Here is a 17946-nt window from a genome sequence, read left to right as displayed (position 1 = left end):
GAGGATATATACAAAGACACACCGAATACAACACTGTTGCAAGTTTAATGTTTATTTCCCCAAGACAGCCTAGCCTGCACTCTACTTGGATAAATTTCACAAGCTAGTTTTCCGCTGCTTCTAGTTTTAAACTTTAACCATGTTTCTGATGACAAGGAATGCTGCAAAAATACTCTAGTCCAACAAAGAGTTATGATCACAAAATAATCTTTATCCATTCTACAGTGTTTCAGAATTACCAGTTGATTTTAAAACACAAGGTAGATATAGATGCTAATGGTGGCTAATCTGGTATGTTTTATTATAGCAAACTGTTGTTCATGCAACACTTGTGCTCAAAGGGGAAGGCACAGCATTTCCTACAATGAGCCACCTTATAAAGAGTTCAGTTTGTACAAATTTGTAACGTCACCTTTAATTTAGTGTGCAGAACCTCAAAACTGAGGTATTACTCCAATTATAAAAACACTTGCATCCTTTTTGTGCAAGTTTTAAAAATACAAAGTTTTCTCTCTAAAGTGGCTCAAAATAGATTGTTCATGGCTGCCTACATCTAAGATAAAAAGAGTCTAAAACAATTGGATTAGGCATATTAAAGGTGTTCAAACCATGACTTGATTTGTACATCTATTCACACCTCTTTTTCGGTTTTTATTCGGCAGTACATATGCACCAAATTTCATTTTTAGAAGTTTCCATATCATTTTCATAGAAAACAAAGTTTGAAAACAAGTAACATTGAAACACAGCACGGTATTCTACCACAACGGAAACATTTGGTTACAGGACTCAACAAAATCTAAAAATGAACTATGCTGTAGATTACCACATGCAAAGGTCTTCATGTTATCTTTGAAAATGAAAAAGGATGAGATTTTAATTACCACATCTTACTGCTTTCTACTATTATGGCAACTTGTGTACTGCAACACAGTCTATTTGAAGGGAAATGTATGATTTTTGCATGCAAAAATCTACAAATTAGTTTTGATGATATGGAAAGCTTTTCATAACATCAAACATTCATCTGGTGCAAATGCACAGGTAAGCCTTCCTGAAATTCTGACTTTACAAACAACTAATAAGCCATACAGGAAAGAAATTAAAATAACTAAAAGAAAAATAAGAGGGAAAAAAAAAACCAAAATAAAAAAAAGAAACACAGGCTGCAGGAGTAAACCAGAGTCTGCTGCTAAACCGGTCTTTGTTTTTGTGTCCAGTGTAATTTAACACTTATGAACTCATTTTGATGATTTACTAGGTTTATTATCAGCCCCCTGAAGGCGAATCAAGCTTGCATGCGTTCACATACAGCATCACAACCATACTCTCGTACACACGCCACTCCAGGACTAGGAGCCTGCTTCGGGACTGAAGAGCCCCCGGTTTGAAACACGAGCCTGGCTCCACAGCATCGGGTCCAGACACTCATTCAACGTTGTGCATTCACACGGTGCTTCATAGCAAGGCCTGGGCTCATTCTCCTTGGACTTATATGGGCATCCTATTCTCTTATGCTTACAAGGCTTGATGATGATAGTACTGCATTTTTCCCCCCAATTGCTCTAGTAAGTCATTGTTCCTTCTCAGGCACTGAAGATCTTTGACCTGTAGCCCTTTTTCTTTGAACAATCTAAATAAGCATTCAGTGTGAAGTTTTTCATTACATTTTGCCACTCATTCTCACTCGCACCCACTCGCCATCTTGACTTCATTTGGGCTTTTCTGTGATTCCAAATGAAATCTTCACATTTTCTTTCCCGATTTAATGCAGCAGCGGATCCCATGAGCCAAGATTGATGGATCAAACCTTTTTTTTTTATTCAGTGCTGCATTGTACCTAACTCCCAAAATACCACTCTAAAACTGGAACCCTTCTGCTGGTACATTGGCAGATGAATTGAAACCAAATGTTCCGCCTTGTATTGCTTCTGGAACAAGGCTAGGATCTTCATCAATCTGTAACAGAACGAGAACATCATGAGTAGGAATAGAAAAACAAAAGCCTCACTAAAAAGACGACAGAAAATCCTGAAGAGTATGTGTTTCTTCACCTAAATCTACTTCCTTGCATCAAGTCCTGCCGTTCTTCTCCCCCAATTTAGGAAAAGCATTATAATGACCCAGTCATTTAGGCCAAAATGTTTTAGCTTGCATTTAGGCAAGTGACATGGCACCCAACAGTTTATCTTCTTTACTCAGTTTTCGCTCCTAGAAAGTATTCTGTCAGTCATGCATCATCCTTATTGCCAGCTTATAAACTGTCACAGTTAAAACAGACACTGCAGTTTTTGCTTAATCCTTAGTTGATTTAATGATATTGGTTTTATCTTAAGTAGCATACAGGTTACTGAATTGACACGAGACTAAATTCCAAGTCCTGCTATATGAGCAACTCAAACCTTGCATAACAAGACTTGCGTCTTATTCTTCATATAAAAGTGAAACTCTAGCACAAAATAAACTTCAGTGCAGACTGTAGGGCATGAATGCAACTGAGCTGTACCATTTTTGTAGTAATCTGCTCCTGAAAATTCTTCAGTCAAGTAGAAAACCCTCTCACCTCATGACACAGACCAACATGATTGCATTGCCTTTAAAAGCAATTAACACTCATGATTTAAAGTGCATACAAACCTAAAACCTTCCTTTGATTTACATTACATGTTTAAACTGAAAACAACATTCTTGATGAGCACATCCTACCTCTGAAATCACTAAAATATTCAGAATAGTTTGTTTCTGAAGCAGAATCTGAGATTTGGTACTCAAGTCAGCAGGGAGCTTATCAAATGTGATATATCAAGCCTAGTCAGAAGCTACAGTTAAGAGATCTATTCAAAGCCTCCTATTTTAATCTCTAGAAAGGAGGCTTAAATTAGGCATTGGATCCTTAGATACTTCATCATAAAGAACAGCAACAGGTTCAAATAAGGGCTCATTCTTCACTGAAAGATCAAACAAGTGTCACAGAGCAGGCTTTAGCGCTGTGGCCTTTATCTTGAACCATATTTACAAATAACAATTACAAAAGCAGACTGCAGAGCTGTTACACACTTACATCATCTGAAGAGAAGAACTGATCAATGATCTCATAAGCCAGTTTGTAGATGTCTTCATTTTCATGATTTTGTAGCTGTTCAATTTTCTCCAGGCCTAAAGTACACAAGAAATGCAATAAAGTTAAAATATCCAGTTCAGGCAAAACAACTTCTATCTCTCTCTCCATCATACAAAGTCATTAAAAACAAATCTAGGAATAGAGTGACTATGAATATGATGCTGTTGAACTCATTTGACATGAGCATAAGAGCTTCCTAGAGATTTGAGGAAATATATCACAGATTGAGGAACACATACCAAGACAAAAAAACCTGTATAAAAAGCCAATTCCAGCAATGACAGTACTTCCCTTTGCTTCTTGCTCTGAGTGGTTAAGCTGCTCTATGGAAATACAGCCAGAGCCAAGCACTAGGACATACTCCCTTTTCCTGGTGTGACAGCCCCAAGCTGTGACATCATTTGTCAAGTACACCAAACTTTTGGAAAATTGGCACCTAATAAACTTTATTGCCATTATCCAGCTCCTCCACATTTTACCCGATCACGAACTTAATCAGTGAGGAAAAGCCAAGTACATTCACCTATTAGGAATGAAGTGGTCACTTTTTTAAAAAGGCTTTGCTTAAAACATCTGTGCCAACACAAAATAAAGACAATAGCACAGACACGTGGTAGGAAGCCAAACCAGCAATTTCTGAAAAAACAGTATCAAAATATTAGGCATCCTACCTCCACACTCTTCTATAAGATTGGCTATGGTTTCCGCTTCATCTTCAGCCATTTTTAATATATTACTTAGTCCATCCAGAACCACTTGCACAACTTGCGCATCTTTTACTGTCAGCAAATTGCAAAAGGGAGGAATTACATTTTGTTGAATTAAGTATGCCACCTAAGGGGAAAAAAGCAAATAGTTAAATGAGGAGTGTGGCAGAAGCAAACGATGGCCCACAAGTACACATGCAAACAAGTTTAACAAAGACCAAGTGCTCAAAGCTACCCAACAAGATAAGAGTATTCTGTAGCAGTCACTTTCAGAAATACTTGTTTTAGAGCACAAAAAGGTAACATTTATGAATTATGTTACAAATACATTTCAAGTCTAGAACACACAAGTAGCAGATACTGTGATTTTTTCAGTATTAGATGAGGAGTTTCAACCTCATATTTGAAGAATGACACCACCACCCAACCCTGCCACAAATTTAATATTCTGGACTTACAAGAAACCAGTATATTTCTACTGAATGGCTACCAATGTTATAATTATCACACTCTTAATCATAAGAGATAAAATGTAGAAAGACGGATGTCGAATGACCAAGAATCTCATCAGAGTTTGAATGCAGTCATTCATAGCTACTAGACCATCCTAACAGAAGAGCTTCCATCCAAATCTCCATCAATGCTCCTCATCTCAGGTTACTCAGAAACAACAACAACTCTTAACTCTTAAATGCCTTGTGGAAAAGGAAGAGTTACTGAACAGGGGAGTAATCCAGACATTGATAATCCTGGCACAGAAGAAGTCTAAACCAATCAGCTGATATACTTTCTCGGATGCACCTTTTCTTAAGGTTTGACTCACTTGGTCTTTTCTTCCGCTGATCGTTAAGTTGCTTATTGCCCAAGCAGCTTCTTTCTGAGTACCAAAGTCACCCTAAAATAAAATCATAAATAGAAATAATCATTCCAATTTTTATTTTATGTGGTGTTACAGTAAAAGCTTGTATTTGCTACAGTCCATTCTGCCTTTTATCACCAGATCAGTCTTCAGTAAGTAGGGAAAGTAACTAACAAAGGCTGTAGATGTTTGAATCTACTCGGAGCGCTCACCCCCTCCCTGCAACCATGTTTTTAAAATCACCCTTCCAGAGGAAATTAAATTTGTTTGCAAAGTAAATAAAAACTGTAGTACTCTACTCTCTCACACTCCTTATCAACAGCTGCCATACATTACAGTGAGAGATAAGCAGCAAGTGTCAATTTCGATAAACCATCCTACACACTGTAACTGTGTCTGCCTTTGAAGCTGGTCAACATAAGGCTGCTTACTACACTGAAAGAGAATGGCAGCCAACTCTTTCCCCAGTCATCAATAAACTGGCAGACAACAGAAATAGTTGTAAACAGCTATATGTTGCTTTGGGGAATAGAAAAGTGTTTCTTCAGTCTTAGCCCCAGCCTCTACAATGATGTAAGACACTGTAATCTTTGTTTACAAAGCGAGAAAAAGAATTTAAATGAGATGTAGAAGGAGCTTCCCCTGATCTGCTATCTTTCCTCAACACATCTGGCACTCATCATCTTATAGCACTTCACAAAAGAATATCAACAGTAATGTATTTTATCTTGCAACATATGAAAAATGCCCAAGGCAGTTTACCCCTGCTCCCCATGTTTACAGTATGATGTAAAACATGAAGCAAGGAATTCAATGTCACTTTCCCCAATTAAGGAAAAAAAAAAACATTAAATCCTTCTTGTTATCTAACCTTATCTAGAAGATGTATTATCATTGGAACAAGGTTTGCATCTATTACTGCCTGAACTTGCTGCTGATTTCCTGCAGTGATGTTAGATAGGAACCACACAGCTTCCTGCAAAATAAAAGGACATGAGAAATTATTAATTCAGATAGTCTTCTATATTGTATTTTATGTCCACTCCAAGATTTTATACATTCACATTTTTAGATCTGCAATTCATACAACACTCAAATACAATCAAGTATTATATCAGTTTGATTGTACATAGCTGAATTCCTAGTAGGCAACAAAGTGGGACAGTCTCAGCTTAGGAGACTCCACAAGACCCTTCAGTCTTTTGTTGTTACCAAGTTACAACCAAATACCCCAAACCCACAGATTAAAACAGAGAACTATTTGGAGACAAAAAAAAGTCACAAGGCTACAAATGAACACTCAATTATGAGTCCATTACTGAGAATTAACTCCAAAATGCGTTACAGCATCAAGTTTTCCAGACATGAGTGGCAGAAGACAGTATGTTCTTTACCTGCTTCATAATTCTCTTGGAATCAAAGAAAATGCAAGACCTATTACTGAAATGCTTGCTTTTCAAGAATACTGTAAAGTTTATGACCCTTCACGATCGCTCTGTCCATAAGCCCAGGGCTGTCTTCTCCCAGCAATAACCAACAGCAGGTGCCTAAGAAAGTGTGTAAGAAGAGATCCTTCCCCCCATGTGCCCTCCCAGTCCTCAACAGTCAAAATTTTGAACTAAGGCAAAGGACAAGTGGACATAGTGCTTAGAGATACACTTTAATGATGGCTTTTGTCAAGGCTGACAGTTGGACTAGGTGATCTGAGATGTCCCTTCCTATCCAGGCAATTCTATGACTCTTATGTTAACAGGGATCAAGAGCCCCCCACATCCCTTAAGCAGGGATCTATACTTTTGTCAAGAAATAAACACAGTTTCACGTAAAATTAAGCGTATTCAGAGTATCATCTTTTTAAATCTTACAGCTGATAAGTTTCTCCCTTCTTAGAAACCCTCCATCACTCCTCCTCAATTCCCTGATCCTCTCAGCTTATCTGGCATGACAACTTTTTAGACAAGTATTTCTCTCAACATGAGATTCAGAAATTCTCACATTTCATTCAACTGAGTCTCTCAGATCAGATCACAGGATCACTTTCATTAATGAACCTGTTAGAGATTTAGGATGCCCAGGCTTCTCTTGGTGGGCTTCTTTTGGGCTTTAATCATCGGCAATGTTGCAATGTGGCACCCCAGGATTTAACAACATGCCTCAGATGCACTCCGGAATCAGCACTGCATTGTCAGTGCCCCCATTTGAAGCCTCTTCTATACATGCACACACACACACTCCCCACGCCCCACCCCATTTAAATTCCATTTATCACACACACTCATTCAAAGACGCATCCAATTATCTCTATTTCATCACTTCCAAGAGAGTCAGTTTAATTAAAGTGACATTTCACATATCAAGAACTTTAACTTTTAAGTTAACAGCCAGAATTATAAGATAAAGCTTTAATTTCATAAAAATTCAATTAGAAGAATCAGGAAACAACATTCTCATTGAGTACAAGTTTGCGGCTCCTTAGAGATTTTTCTACAGATGTTAACTTAAAGAAAAATTTCAGCACCTTGCCTGCTCTTCCCATAAACTGGTAAAGTAATCAATTACTCAAATCTCTACCACACTACATTATGTGGAATCCAACCAGCTATCCCAAATACAAAGAAGTTATTAGGTGCAATCTCTGCAGTTACTCACCTTATTAATTTTTTCTTTGGGATGTGTCAGAAGTGCTGGAAAATGTGAAAGAGCTTCACAATTCAGAACTACCTGTGTCTGTTCATCGGTACCAGTGACAATGTTTCCTACGGCTCTCAGTGCAGCAGTCTGAAACAAAACACTTTCTGTAAAGCTCTTTTAAAGGTTTTTCTAGTTGAGCATATTCTTAATAACAATAACAGTTTAAAAAGCAAAAGGTTTTATGCAAATGCTGTATCACACAGGAAAAAGTATTGTTTCAACTTCAACATGAACTATAAAAAGAAACCAGCTACTTTCTCTAGTATTACATTTTGAGCAACACTTCCTTAAAGTTATTATTAAAGTTATCCAAACTTACTTGCACTTTAACTTCTTGATGACTGAGAAGAGGAACCAAATGAGGGACTATTCCAGAGTCTATCACCATCTGGATCTGTTCATTGCCAGCATCCGTTAGATATGAGAGTGCCCAGACTGTATCTACCAATATCTGACAGTAAAAACATGCATTTTTAATTAATACAGAAGCATCACAAGTCTTACAATAAAATAAAAATATAAAACAATTATGACTGTGAAGCCAGAATTGATGCAATACAGCAAAACCACCCCTTCTTTTACAAACTTCATATATTCCACTCCACAGAAGTCTGAAACACAACTGTTGTTCAACCTGTTCTAGCTCCAAAGAATACTGACACATGAAAAAAAACAACCAGCTAAACTGCTAACAGCTTAAATTCTGAAGGATATAATGAAATTAATTCAATTATATCTCCTCTTTTCATGAGGTACTGGTGCACCATGTGACATATGAAGGGCTCAGCCCTAGAAGGATGATAAAGCCCTAGCAAATATTAAACTATGGACATTAAGCACTCTCAAGCCACTGAGCTGTGCATCATCTGGCATCAAGTTTTTTTTTCTTGATATTCTCCCACAAAATTAAAAAGTTACATCTTTTCTTAGCCTAGTACAGCAGCACTTCAGACTGAATTTCCTCTGTGTGTGCAACCGTGTGTGTTCACACACAGAAAAGCTAATTTAAATAGCAGTAAAACTGAACATTTCAAGTGACAGCTTACGAAAAAACTGAGTGAGCATTGTTTCAGCCAACAGCTCTTGACTAATTCAAATACAGCCATTTCAAGGAATTCAAATAAGCTTAATTTCACCTACTTATATACAAGAATTTAAATACTATAATTACTGTGCAAACTGTAGTTAATATTTAAACTTATTTTGGTAAAACACTGTTGCCATTTGTTTAGACAACTGAGCTACAACTTCACTAGGAAGGAAAGAATTAATCTTAAACAATTCTGACATGTTTTGGCAAAAAGCTGACATATTTCAAAATTTCAGTAAAGTCTCACTCACGTTCCTCACTATTAAAATAATGTTGATATTTAATACCTCAAGTTATACCTAAAGCTAACATTTTATACATGCAGCAGACACTAATTTTTCTTTCATTTGCCCTATTTTTGTTACGACCTCAAACTTAAGTGCTTGTCAAAAAATCCCAATATTGATCTGCAAATGTATGTTCACAGCAATACAATTGAAACTGCATTTATTTTTAAGTGTAGGGAAAGAACATGCAAATAGGGACTTGCAAAGATACAGAGAAATACCATGTAAAAATCATAACCGGTACTTCAAAAAAGCAATTAGAGATATCAAAATAAGTTTGCCATAATGAAAATAATGGATTTTTTAAATATTTCTTTAAAGGAAAAACATTAATTATTACAAGATTTACACTTCAGCTAAAAATCTATACCAGAACACAAAACTGGCTCTAAAGAGTGTTACTTACATTTACATCTGTGTGGTGAATTAAAACACAGAGCGCTGGAAGGATCTAATGAGGAAAAGAAACACCTGAGTTATTTTTAAGGCAGACAGATACTCAATTTTGTTTAGTTACACTGAACAGTGAGTTCATTCAGTCACCTCCTGAATGGTTTCCATCGGCGGAGGAGGATCTTTGTGACGGCACAAGTTGACCATGACCCAAGTAACATTTCTTAAGAAAGTTATGGGAATAGATGGGCTGATGAAGGACAGCAGTGGTTTCACTACTCCAAGACTAATAACGTAATCTCTACACTGGGGTCCATCACCTGTTTAAGACAAACAATTATGAAGACATTCACAAAAGCCATTCACAAAAAAATGTAACTTCTATACACTTTAAACTTCAGTTATTTAAAATTCATACAGATTAAAGAATACGGGCCTTGGAAAGATGCATATAAACATATAGAGACACATATATATCTGTCTTAAAGACCCTTATATAAAGCTTTAGTAGGACCTGTGGCTATCTGCCTAATTACTTCATTTAGGACTACTCATCAAAAACAGCTACATACTTAATAGAAAAGCGTCTGGTGATTTATAGCAGATGTACAGGCCTGAGGGGTGGTGGGCACAGGAAAAGGGGTAGTAGACAATGCCAAACCACCAGGAACAGTTGATGGCCCAATGTATTCCTAAAAACCCCTTCACAAAATCTATAATCAATACTAAAACATCTCAAGAGTAGTACAAAATTGCCTGAAAACAGACATTTTCATCTTCACGTCTGAAAGACAATCACACTGTTGTCACTGCCCAGGTATCACTACAGGTGTGTCAAAAGCAGTGTCTGACTTGTGCTGCACACACACCACCAACAGCTTCAGGCAGTTAGAATAATGTGCATTTTGTTGGTTTGCTTCTTAAGAAGGACTGAGCATTTCAAAATATCAGATGGTAGAAATCTCACTGTGTCAGAACCGGTACTAGTCCTCAAGCCCTACAGACAGTCAGGGCTCTAAACCACAAAGCTAACGCTTGCACAAAAAAAGGAAAAATCAAATGAAAGCTCAAGTGATCACAACTTATCTAAAATTTAACACAGTGTATGTAAATTCAGTTAAAAGTCCAGAACTCAATGCAAAACAGTTCTTATTTTAACAATCTGTGTGTCTGTTTGCAACTAATTCCTTTTCCTGTACCTGAAATGAAAGTGTGTATGCAGGTACGTGGGTTTGGGTGCACACCATCCATACACAGCAGAGAAAACAGGAGTAAGTTAAGAACCAGGTAATTGCCAGTCTAACAGCTGCCTGTTGAACATCTCCAAATCCTAACACACTCAATACTACCTAGTTTATTCATTCAATACCAAAAGTTAATACTTAAAAAGTTTTTAGTGGCAGGAGTAACACAAACCTATGATATTTCCTAAGGCCCACACAGCTTGCTCACAAACATTTTGATGAGGTGAATGCAGCAGTCTCAGAAAAAGTGGCACAGCATCTGGAAGATACAAAGAAAACCCCATGCATTTGTTAAGAAATACATCTCTCAAAAGAAAATAGTTCACACAATTAGCTCTTAAATAAAATTTCAGTCCTACATGAGAGATTTTTCTCTTGATTAAATATCAGTCAAAACTTTACTAACTTCCCATCCTACTAACATAAAATAAAATAACAATTCTTCCTTCATTGCCCTTTCTCATAGAGCCTGTACTTCATAATATTATGAAAGCAAAGCTTAAAATAACCTGACATTTAATTTGTCTCAATGTCTCACAAGTTTACTGAAGCTTGTCAGGAGTCCAAATTTAGTTATATTTATTGAATTTTAAAATTCTGTGTTATCCATCAGAATCAACTGCAGAGAGTAACTGTTAAAGCCCAGCCTCACCCATGCAAATCAGCCAACTAAAGAGCCAGTAGGTACACATCTACATCGACTGCTAACACAGCAAGAGGGAAGCACAGGGTTTGATTTCTTTCAGTCTTAGTTTACAGGGTACTGTAAATCAGTATCTCAAATGCTACTGCTATGTGACCAAAGAGAAACACAAGAAAAATAAGGCCAACCAACTGGGCACTAAGAAAGGAATTCAAAAGGCAACACACAAAACTCCACAACTGTTATCAAGGCAGCTATTTTTCTACCCTGTATGTTGGTGTCAGACAGGAGAATGCTCCCAATATTCACAACAAAAGCTAAGCCAATGTTAAAAACACATTCTACATGCACCACATTTAGATAAATGGTCCTTATTTCATCATCCCCAGCACTAAAGTGTTCGCTTACATGATTTTCTGATGACAGTTTAGGCTGTAAGAAACCCTCATTTACTTTGGATCACATATTTCAAGAAAGGTTGGCATTTTTAGTTACTCTTTATCAATGGAAAACATTTTTTGCTAGAGAAATAAGTCACAACCGGTTTCTTATTTCCTACTAAATAAAGGTATTTTACAATGCTTGTATGCAAGGAGAAAAAAACATCCCCAGCAAGCATATTAATAAGCACTTTTGGAAAAATTACAACAGACCTACTTTTTCATTGAAATAAATCATTACAAGAAATAAGCTGTAAATTGGCTAATTAGCACCTACATGCAGACCTAGCCAAATCAGAGATCACCACTGAGAGAATTACTGTATTTGGCACTCATCTTCAACCCGTTGATAAGCCACATTTAAATAAAAAGAAGTGTTCTAGATTAGAGGTGTGGGACATTATATATTAATTAGATTTCCAAAAGAAAACTCAGGATGCAACTGGGAAAGGAAGAGGAGGAAGATAGGAAAAATGAAAGAGTAATAGCAAAGATATATAACGGTCTAATCCAAGCTGTATCAAAGTTAACATGCTCCTAACACTGAAAGTTCATAAAAGCAGAAGGGCAACTGATCATGCAACCAATGCAAACTCAAAACATACAGTCAATTAAAAAAAAAATCCTTTAAGCTGAAGTCACCCGTCTTAAATTCCTTCACATCTACTGCAGAGAATTAACCTGTTTTTCTGGGTAAAGACTTCTGAAACACACCCAGCCATTTAATAGAGATGATGGTGCTAAAAACTCTTATGAATACATATTTTTTCCAAAATATAAAGAATATACAGTTTTTAAGAAGCCTGTTAGCACCAACAATGAAAGAGAAACAATCTTCTACCACTGAAGTGAAAGTCAGTCATGGAATACATGTAACAAACATTGACATTTCAACATTTAAACATCACCACACATCTTCAAAACCACACTTACTACATTGAATAGAAGTTCCAAGTAGTTCTAAAAAATCAATATATGATGGTTGTGGTGGTGGGAAATACACACAAAAAAAAGATCAAGCATATTTCTGTCTCTCTTCATTGTTAGAAGCACAGCATATTCAACGGTATCAGCAGCATGCACTACAGTACAACACTGATTTCAACTATTACAGCTACTGCTATCTCTAATTACTGCTATGTAATGTAAGTTTTATGGATTTTTTTTTCCCTTAAATTTTAAGCAAAAACTTGTTTTACTGTATGTTTGATTCTTCCATGGGTCTCAAGCAGCTCTGCCGTTTTGTTCACTCAATTTAAAAAGCCTGCAGACGCTTCTACTTAGCTCTGCTTTATCAACAGAAGCATTACTTTGACTTGGGACATGTTTAGAGCACAGAAGAAGAGTTTGCTTTGCTTGACAACTCAGATTCCAAGTCCAACAACAATTCCTTTCCATGCTTCAGATTCCTCAAACTATGAAGGACTGCAACTTGATTTTAGAAGAGAATTCAATGTCAGGCAGCCTCTGGACTTGGTCCACATCTTTTCCTCCCCCTTCACAATAAGAAAGGAAATACCTCCATGAGAGTTTTTTTAGGTTTTTTTTTTTAATTATTTGATTTTCAGGTTTCTTGTTGGGTTTTTTTAAGTTTGAAAACTGGAAACCAGCAGATAGCAATTCTGCTAAAATAGTGTGAGTTTCCAGAAGAGATTACTCACCATTAGGAAACCCAACTGAATTTAAAATCTGAGAAAATGAAGGACAAAAGCAGGTGTGCGCTTCAACTGACACTGCTTGCCAGAGAAGAGGTAGAACATCTGGCAGGAGACTTCATGGGCAGGTCCTTCAGAGACATGCTGTGATTGACAACTCAATTTCAACCACCCTGGCTATTGCATGAAAGGACCAACCCTAACACATGGATTGGTGAACATGCTTGAGACAGAGAGGAACAGGAGTGTGGATGCTCTTTACAGTATCATTCAGATAATCTTATTTTTGTGGAAATTACAGCACATGCTTTATCATTGATCAAATACTGTTGGACTTACTAGATTGAACTACGGCCTGTGTTTGTTCAGAGGTTCCAGAGGCAATGTTTGTCAAAGCCCATGCAGCTTCAAACTGTAAAGAAGGACTGCAAAGCAAGAAAAAAAAAAAGAATATGATTGTAACACACATTTTCAAATCAGATGCCATAGGCACATTAGCTAAATGCCAAGAATTCTTGCAACAATTAAACATTTTGAATTTTAGAAATACTCACTTGTCATCTCTTTCAAGACAGTGCACTAAAATAGGTAATATTCCTGATTTTATTAGATCGTCAATTGGTGGATTGCGATCACTGGAAAGCAGCTTTCTGTTTAGGAAAAGGAAAAAATATAAGACAACAGACAAATCAGAAAATGAGAAGTCATAACTGGAAAGGATCTCTGGAGGTTGTGTAGTCCAACTTTCAGCTCAAAGCTAGATTATTGCAAACACTAGATCAGTTCAGTAACAGCTTCCTGTAGTTGAGTTTTAGAAACCTCCAAGCACAGAGATCTAACAACCTCCCTGGACAAACTGTTCCAGTGCTGCACTACTTTCTGGGCTGGCAAGTTTTTCCCCAGTGTCTCTCATACTCTCAAAGACCAAGCCAGATTTGTTTTCTCCACTTTAAGTGAAAATAATTAATCCCCAAAATTTAAATTACTAAACTATTGAAAAACTGAAGTACTGAAAATCTGAAGCCATTACATTCATCGCCCGTTTCAGCTGCCATGCTTTCTTTGACTACTTTTGAAGTTTATTACCAGTCAGTGAAATAAAGATCAGGGTCATTCAATTACACCCTCCTGTAGCTTCTTCCTCCTCCACCCAACAAGGGTGAAAAGGCAGAAACATGCTGCTTCTTTGCTAAGGCTGTAACGTCAGAAAGTAAGGATTTGCAAAGTACTACTGCAAAGAACAGAAGTGTACAAATTTGTTTCAATTGTTAATCCCTTTGGCTTCTTCTTTCCTCAGTGAAGGAATTAAGAGGAATAAAGCTTCCTGGAGGGGATAACTTGGGCTGCCACACTGAACTTCTACTAGCAGTAGGAAGAGAAATTAGAAATAGTAATCTCTTCACACACCAGCCTATTCACAAACATGAAAAGGTTGACAAAACGCAGTAACTAGAAATCAACTTCCCACTGCTGCTTTACCCTGAAAGGTGTCACTGGTGTGTTAAAGGGGATAATACAGCAAAAGAGAAGATACAAGAAGCCAGATCTGCAAATCAAAATGCCTCAGAAAACTAAGCAATGGGGAGGAGCCTAACACAGATTACGTGAAGGCTCTTGCAATAATCACACATGCGTTTTCAATTTTACTTCCAACTAAGAAAAGGAGATTCCTTTTAGAAGTGAAGACAATTTACATCTCCAAGCTTATTAAAATTAAGCAACAAAAGTTCACTTACAGAAACTTAACACTGATTTTTGTTTAGTGACAAAACAATCGTAGTGCAGTCCATTCACAAACCACCTGCTTAAACAGGTAGAGAACCCTACTGCAAGAATTAAATAAAACTTCCAGTTTTGGGGGGGTTGATGTTGTTTTGGGTTTTTTTCATTATTAGTTTGCATTTTCTTAAGCACTTATAATCAGTTTTCTGTTCCTCATATTCCAGTTGTACGTCTTGAGGTTTAGACTTGGGCAAGATTTTTTTCCTTCCTGTTCCAGCTTCAGACCAGAAGATGGTACAGATTCAAGCAAGACTGAAAAGTATGTTTTCATGTCTAAAATATACTTTAATGCCTGTCCAGTAAACTGCACTGCCTTAATTTCAAATTAGTTTTCAATTTTAAAAAAAGTTGTTACAATCATATGAAATCCACATAGATTCTTTTTAAGCTAGGCTTAACTCAGAACACATTAGTCTAACCAAATTTAGTAATTAGGGTGTTCTACACGATGCCACCCCAAGCTGATGACACTTTTTAATGAAGGCAGGCTGTCCAATGGAAACAGTGACAGAAACGGTTCTTTCTTCTATCAGTTTCAAATTCATTAACTCCCAAAAGTCAAAATGACTTCCAATTCACTCAACTTCTCTTTGATCTGAAAGTCTTCCCTTGCACTGGGATCAACCCCCACAACCACACACAGTAAACAAAGTTGTAGCTTTCTGCTACAACCGTTAAAAAAAGCACCCAATAGTTCACAAAGAAGCAGTTAAATACTTAATTTAGGCAAGCAAACAGCATTTTAGGATCACTTAATATCTACAACTACACAGAACTTCACTTAAAGCAAAAAGTGGTTTTAGTGGCCTAATCCACAACAAAACTAGGAAAAGGATTACACCAGTTCTTTCTGTATTTAAAGCTAAAGAATTTATAATCCTACTAATTATGTATTTTACTCTACTTGTGAGAAGCATCAAGTATTGCACTAAGATAAATTTTGTATTTATACATAATGAAAATCCCAACTACTTCAAAGACCTAGGTATTCTGATTTTTTTGGTAAAGTTCTATTTATCAAGTTTTCTTGTTTTAAAACCAGTTAAATGACATACTTTTTCTAGTTAACCTAGAACACCATTTCTGAATTTAAGAGCATGACAAAATGAGAGTAAAGATAGTAAATTTGAGAAAAGTGTGTTTACCTTGCAGCCTGCACAGCACTTAACTGTACACCCTGGTTGTCACTTGAAGCATTCTGAAATAAAAGAGAAATTAGATTTTTCACATATTTGCCACCATGACACCAAAAATGTTCAAACAATTAATATTATTTTTACCTGTACTATTGCCTCCAAAGAAGTGTTTTGCTAGAAAACAGAGACAAAAGCAGTTAGAAATTAAAAATGTCTTTGAAGTACATAAAAAGAAGACATGCTTGTGAATTAAGTCAGTTCTTACCACTCTAAAGTCACCATCTATGTCAGAATCTTCACCGATATCTTCATGGGGAACATTCCTCCTCTTTAGAAGATGCTCATCTCTTTTGTTCTTAAAGAGAAAAACAATTTAATACCTTTAAAATTTTGATTTAGAGGGTTTGGGAGCGTTATGAAGAGAATAGAAGCTTCTGTTTTAAACAAGCCTCATAAACATGCTTTCACTGATATTGTTAAGAGTTTCCAACATTCAAGAAGTTGGAAAGGACTGCACAGAGATGCACATTTTAGAAATCACTTCTTCCCAAAAAATCCTCCATCCAACTATCTTCAGCAGTAACTACTTTTCCTGGAAGTTTCATGTGCACACATCCATCAGCACTGACATTACAAGCTATTTGTTATTATTTACAATAACACGAGGCAATTCTCAGAGGCTAGTTTTCTGTTCATCCCAGAAGTAAAATAATTCAAGTTATGATTCCTTTTTTCAAGAGCTAGTTTTCCAACAATTCTGAACAGTGTTATCTTCACACATACACTCTTCCACTCTTACTTGTGTATTGAACTACTATGTTGGGAAAGAAACTAACTTTCTGTCTACAAATTAGCAGAAGCATCCGATTTTCAAAGGGAAAAAAAATAAGCTTTTTATATTTTTTAAAAATTAAAAACCTAGCTGGAGAAGCAATGGATTACAAATAAAATTCCGTTTTTTCAGTATAAAAATTATGGAACTTCAAGTACGAGGTACAATAACTTTAGATCTTCCTTCTAAACCAAAGTACCTTCACAAAACTAGCAAAGACAAAGAGATAGTTTAACCATCATGTTCTTGGTGGACTACAGAAGGACACACAACAGTTTTTTGAGGTTTTTTAAGCCTTTAACAAAAACTCTTAAATTTTACTGAGATACCAACATAGCCAAATCCCATTTGGTAAAAATAATGCTAGGTGACCTCACCTTTCTCAACTCCACAACAACTTCATTTCTGTGTCTTCTCATAGTCTGAAAAGAATCAAAATCAAAGTACATTATACTCTGAATCTAAACCAAGTAATTTAAAAAGTTCTCACATAATTATTTTTAAGTTCATGCACTTCAAACAGTAGTTGTGCACACAGGATTTAATTTTCATTATAAAAGTAGAAATTCAACAGGAAATGGAGATAACTACATTATTTCTGCCTGTATTATTTCATAGGAAAACAGCATGCTGAACAAAGAAGGTATATGAAATGAAGTAATAAACAAGAAGCATCTTTTAGCAAAGGGCAGTGCTGAAAGGAGTTGTGCATAAAAAAAACAGCTCCCAAAGCATCATAAACACCATAGCAAATTAAGAGAAAGCATACCAAGTTTGCCCAACATCTCTAACCTTTTCTTGATTCAAGGCTTTTTTAACATACATATTTAGAGAGCATGAGCCAAAACCCCAGACAGCCAAAACTGCCACTTTTATAAAAAGGGCATATCAGTAAACTTGAAAACTGTGAAGTCAAAGTCAATCACAACTGCCTGTCTACACACCCAATTAAGAACTGGCATCCCTTATTTCCTCGGGTTAGCAGGGGAACAAGGTGATTCCCCAGGAAGACATCAGGCTGCCTGGGCTACCTGACCAGACCCGCTGAGCCACCAGAAAGCAGCAA

At 36.5% G+C, this 17946-nt stretch overlaps 1 protein-coding gene across 1 annotated transcript; it reads right to left on the bottom strand.

Annotated features, from left to right (window-relative positions):
* Positions 1–36: 36 nt before the first annotated feature.
* Positions 37–17329, bottom strand: KPNA4 (karyopherin alpha 4 (importin alpha 3)). The gene is made up of 16 exons (XM_014945856.1): positions 17258–17329; positions 16314–16403; positions 16193–16222; positions 16058–16110; positions 13685–13780; positions 13470–13555; positions 10565–10651; positions 9299–9468; positions 9162–9206; positions 7698–7829; positions 7337–7465; positions 5559–5663; positions 4652–4723; positions 3793–3955; positions 3062–3156; positions 37–1959 (listed from the first exon to the last, which is right to left on the bottom strand). Exons 1-16 carry the CDS (start codon positions 17327–17329, stop codon positions 1861–1863), a joined length of 1524 nt encoding a protein of 507 aa, XP_014801342.1. The 3' UTR covers positions 37–1860.
* Positions 17330–17946: the final 617 nt, after the last annotated feature.

This window comes from Calidris pugnax, unplaced genomic scaffold (genome assembly GCF_001431845.1).
Source record: "Calidris pugnax isolate Ruff unplaced genomic scaffold, ASM143184v1 scaffold111, whole genome shotgun sequence".
Classification (NCBI taxonomy): Eukaryota; Metazoa; Chordata; class Aves; order Charadriiformes; family Scolopacidae; genus Calidris; species Calidris pugnax.
Note: the sequence above shows the minus strand (reverse complement) of the source record. Positions and strands in the feature narration are given on the sequence as shown.